General features: G+C 33.6%; 1 protein-coding gene across 2 annotated transcripts in view; it reads right to left on the bottom strand.

The window, feature by feature from the left end:
- Window positions 1–6000, bottom strand: part of ppp3r1a (protein phosphatase 3, regulatory subunit B, alpha a) — a 34330-nt gene that overhangs the window by 6227 nt on the left and 22103 nt on the right. For both annotated transcript variants that reach the window (XM_084093608.1, XM_084093607.1), the window contains 2 exons: window positions 407–466; window positions 140–324 (listed from right to left, as the gene is read on the bottom strand). In XM_084093608.1, the coding sequence (XP_083949734.1) occupies window positions 140–324; window positions 407–466 (245 nt within the window). The remainder of the gene's footprint in view (window positions 1–139; window positions 325–406; window positions 467–6000) is intronic.

The following is a 6000-nucleotide window of genomic DNA, read 5'->3' on the forward strand; positions in this document are numbered from 1 at the left end:
TAAAATACAATATTAAAAGATATATACAAACAAATTGTTCAAAATATATACTGTACATAACTTTTAATGGGCAGCCAGAATATGTAACGAGACTTAGGCTAGATTAAGCTCAACGAATAGACACTGAAAGTTCTCTCACAGCGCAGAACTCCTCGAAGGATATCCTCCCGTCGCCGTCCTTGTCTGCGTTGATGATGGTCTTGTCCACGATCTGCTGCAGCTGCGTGTCCTTCAGGTTGTTGCCCACCATCATCTTCAACACCTGGAACAGCTCCCCGTTGGAGATGTAGCCATCCTTGTCCATGTCGTAGATCCTAAAAGCGACTGGCTCCAGAAAAACGGCACCGGTCAGATATTGTTTGACGTGACGATATACAGAAGAGATGTGAAGTGCTTTCATACTCACAGCGAAGCTTCATTTCCTTATCACCCTTCACACTGAACTGAGAGACGCCCTCGATGAACTCTACAGAGACCGAACAACACTGGAGATTATTAATCCTGTAACTGAATGTTATGGTAATAAAGAATGCACATTTTATTAAAAGCGACTGATGAGCTCTGAGCTGATAATAAAGAGATCATTCGATACAATCAAGAATGTAGAGCTGCACGATTAATCGTGAAAAGAGAGCGATCTTGATTCAAACACACTTGCGATCTTAATCCTAAATGACAGAGATTCGGCTCCATGTCTATTAAACCTTTGACAAGTCCGATCACAGCGAACGTTCAGAATCGTTGTCATGAATATATATGAAACAGCTTCTTTTCAACACACAGTATCATTATTTCTGTGTTACCATCATTCATATTAATCACAGAAGTACTGGGATAAAAGATTATAGTTCAGATATAACTGATGTCTACAGTAGTGATCAAAATACAGTAAATCACCTTTTAAGAGTAACACTTCAAATAAGGATTGCCAATTATATTGTTACACCAGTAGGTGGCGACAAGTGACTGTTAAAAATGTATTTATCATTGAATCATTCACTCAAGAGATTTGTTCAAAAATGCTGATTCATCCATTAATGAAACAAGTGAAGTCTTTAAGAGTGAGTCATTGAATCATTCACTCAAGAGATTTGTTCAAAAATGTTCATATATCAATATTCTAACGAATAGAAATAACCTTAAATAATGTATCTATCCGTCTCTTATGTGTACAGTTACTTTCAGAGTGGACGCGCAAGCGGTTGCCATGGTAATATGGAATATTTCCAAAATTCCCCAGCTTAACTTCCCATGGAAATTTACCGAAAATTTTCCGCCCCTTTGCAACCCTAATTATTAATCAGTCAAACCCCTTTATCTAAACCATTCAATTTAACCGTCGGTAACGCACATCGCCATGTTTGTAGTTTTTAAATACTTATTTATTCATTTTTGTAGTTCTGAACCGAATCCTCCTCTAAAGCGCAGTGGGTTGTGGGCCATATTAGCCGTTATAGTGAACACGGGTCCACACTTGGAAAAGCTACTGGAAATAGTAGACCATCAGGGGACTTCTGGCGTACTCTTTTCAAGACAAGGATGGATAGTATGAACACTGGAACGAAGGGTGATTCATTCAGTAATGAAAGGAGTGAAGTCTTTATGAGTGAGTCATTGAATCATTCACTCAAGCCATAAAAAAAAAAAAAAAAAAAAAAAAAAACTTCAAATTACTTAAATATTTTTTAGATGACTGCAGCAATTAACATTTTGTCAGAACCTCTAGTAAATGACGTGCTATTTTGTTTAGTTATATCTGTTCAGAATCGTGATCTCTGTTTGAAACCAAACTAACTCGTGACGCTCAATTCATCCAGAATCGTGCAGCTCTAGATCAATGTGAAAGAATGTGAATGTTCTTGGCAAAGGACACAAAGGGCTTCTTTTCAAACTGTGATGCAACAGGTCTGAGCTACTTTAAGCTCATTTGCTGAAGTATTTCACAGTTTGAGGACATACACACATTTCTGCATGCAATATTCTCAGAAAAAAGACAAATTTTTAGATTCAAAATGCAATGCATTAAAATCATAACATGGCATCATGCGTTAATTTTACTAAACTTGTCATATTTCAGCGCACAATCAAAAATTATATATGCCAAAACAAAAATAAAGCCTATTTTAAGAAAAATCAGTATTTCTGTGACATTTCATGACAATATAAAATAAAATAAAATAATTCCCTAATTCTTATTATTTTGATGCAAAACTCTCAATCCTATTACCCTCGATTGTAAGTCACTTTGGATAAAGGCAATCTGCTAAATGAATAAAATGTATGTACTGTAAAGAGAAAAAAAAATACATTATTTAAATAATTATTAAATTTAATATGTATTTGTTGTATTGCCTTTATGCTGGTTTAAATTAAACAAAATGTGTTGCATTAATATTCTCTTTTTACTATAATACTGTAAAGAGAATCTAGTCCAAATCACCTGTGAAAAGACAGAGAATCATGTAAAATAGTTTAAATGTGTTTAGTTGTCATGGAAACATCACAATGCAAAAAAAACCCAAAAAAACTTAGTCCTAAAATTGGCTTAATGAACACAAAATAAATATTTGTTTTTTATTTTTTTCTGGGGTGAAATGTATGGAAGCTTGTTTCCACCACAGAATAAAAAATAAAAAAGTAATTGCGACTTTTTTTCTCGCAATTCTGACTTTATATCACACAATTCTGATTTTATATCTCGCAATTCTGACTTTACATCATGCAATTCTGACTTTATATCACGCAATTCTGACTATATCACGCAATTCAGACTTTTTTTCCTCGCAATTCTGACTTTATATCATGCAATTCTGACTTTATATCTCGCAATTCTGACTATATCACGCAATTCTGATTTTATATCTCGCAATTCTGACTTTACATCATGCAATTCTGACTTTATATCACGCAATTCTGACTTTATATCACGCAATTCTGACTTTTTTTCCTCGCAATTCTGACTTTATATCACGCAATTCTGACTTTATATCTCGCAATTCTGACTATATCACGCAATTCTGATTTTATATCACGCAATTCTGACTTTATATCACGCAATTCTGACTTTTTTTCTCGCAATTCTGATTTTATATCATGCAATTCTGACTTTATATCTCGCAATTCTGACTTTATATCTCGCAATTCTGACTTTATATCTCGCAATTCTGACTTTATATCTCGCAATTCTGACTTTATATCTCGCAATTCTGACTTTATATCACGCAATTCTGACTTTATATCACGCAATTCTGACTTTATATCACGCAATTCTGACTTTTTTTCTCGCAATTCTGACTTTATATCACGCAATTCTGACTTTATATCACGCAATTCTGACTTTATATCACGCAATTCTGACTTTATATCACGCAATTCTGACTTTATATCACGCAATTCTGACTTTATATCACGCAATTCTGACTTTATATCTCGCAATTCTGATTTTATATCACGCAATTCTGACTTTATATCTCACAATTCTGACTTTATATCTCGCAATTCTGATTTTATATCACGCAATTCTGACTTTTTTTCTCGCAATTCTGATTTTATATCATGCAATTCTGACTTTATATCTCGCAATTCTGACTTTATATCTCGCAATTCTGACTTTATATCACGCAATTCTGACTTTATATCTCGCAATTCTGATTTTATATCACGCAATTCTGACTTTATATCACGCAATTCTGATTTTATATCACGCAATTCTGACTTTATATCTCGCAATTCTGATTTTATATCACGCAATTCTGACTTTAAATCACGCAATTCTGACTTTTTTTCTCGCAATTCTGATTTTATATCATGCAATTCTGACTTTATATCTCGCAATTCTGACTTTATATCTCGCAATTCTGACTTTATATCACGCAATTCTGACTTTATATCTCGCAATTCTGACTTTATATCACGCAATTCTGACTTTTTTTCTCGCAATTCTGACTTTATATCACGCAATTCTGACTTTATATCACGCAATTCTGACTTTATATCACGCAATTCTGACTTTATATCTCGCAATTCTGATTTTATATCACGCAATTCTGACTTTATATCTCACAATTCTGACTTTATATCTCGCAATTCTGATTTTATATCACGCAATTCTGACTTTTTTTCTCGCAATTCTGATTTTATATCATGCAATTCTGACTTTATATCTCGCAATTCTGACTTTATATCTCGCAATTCTGACTTTATATCACGCAATTCTGACTTTATATCTCGCAATTCTGATTTTATATCACGCAATTCTGACTTTATATCACGCAATTCTGATTTTATATCACGCAATTCTGACTTTATATCTCGCAATTCTGACTTTATATCACGCAATTCTGATTTTATATCACGCAATTCTGACTTTATATCTCGCAATTCTGACTTTATATCACGCAATTCTGACTTTAAATCACGCAATTCTGACTTTTTTTCTCGCAATTCTGATTTTATATCATGCAATTCTGACTTTATATCTCGCAATTCTGACTTTATATCTCGCAATTCTGACTTTATATCACGCAATTCTGACTTTATATCACGCAATTCTGACTTTATATCACGCAATTCTGATTTTATATCTCGCAATTCTGACTTTATTTCTCGCAATTCTGACTTTATATCTCGCAATTCTGACTTTATATCTCGCAATTCTGACTTTATATCACGCAATTCTGACTTTATATCTCGCAATTCTGACTTTATATCTCGCAATTCTGACTTTATATCTCGCAATTCTGACTTTATATCGCGCAATTCTGACTTTATATCACGCAATTCTGATTTTATATCTCGCAATTCTGACTTTATTTCTCGCAATTCTGACTTTATATCTCGCAATTCTGACTTTATATCTCGCAATTCTGACTTTATATCTCGCAATTCTGACTTTATATCTCGCAATTCTGACTTTATATCTCGCAATTCTGACTATATCACGCAATTCTGATTTTATATCTCGCAATTCTGACTTTACATCACGCAATTCTGACTTTACATCACGCAATTCTGACTATATCACGCAATTCTGACTTTATATCACGCAATTCTGACTTTACATCATGCAATTCTGACTTTATATCACGCAATTCTGACTATATCACGCAATTCTGACTTTATATCACGCAATTCTGACTTTACATCATGCAATTCTGACTTTATATCACGCAATTCTGACTTTTTTTCCTCGCAATTCTGACTATATCACGCAATTCTGATTTTATATCTCGCAATTCTGACTTTACATCACGCAATTCTGACTATATCACGCAATTCTGACTTTATATCACGCAATTCTGACTTTACATCATGCAATTCTGACTTTATATCACGCAATTCTGACTTTTTTTCCTCGCAATTCTGACTTTATATCACGCAATTCTGACTTTATATCTCGCAATTCTGACTATCACGCAATTCTGACTTTATATCACGCAATTCTGACTTTATATCTCGCAATTCTGACTTTATATCTTGCAATTCTGACTATATCACGCAATTCTGATTTTATATCTCGCAATTCTGACTTTATATCTCGCAATTCTGACTTTATATCTCGCAATTCTGACTTTATATCTCGCAATTCTGACTATCACGCAATTCTGACTTTTTTTCACGCAATTCTGACTTTATATCACTCAATTCTGACTTCATATCTCGCAATTCTGACTTTTTATCACGCGATTCTGACTTTTTATCTCGCAATTCTGACTTTTTTTCTCGCAATTCTGATTTTATATCACGCAATTCTGACTTTATATCACGCAATTCTGACTTTATATCTCGCAATTCTGACTTTTTATCACGCAATTCTGACTTTATAAATCGCAATTCTGACTTTATATCACGTGATTCTGACTTTATATCACGCGATTCTGACTTTATAAATCGCAATTCTGACTTTATATCACGCAATTCTGACTTTATATCACGCAATTCTGACTTTTTATCACGCAATTCTGACTTTTTATCTCGCAATTCTGACTTTTTATCACGCAA

This window comes from Abramis brama, assembly GCF_963993115.1.
Source record: "Abramis brama genome assembly, chromosome: 19".
Taxonomy (NCBI): Eukaryota; Metazoa; Chordata; class Actinopteri; order Cypriniformes; family Leuciscidae; genus Abramis; species Abramis brama.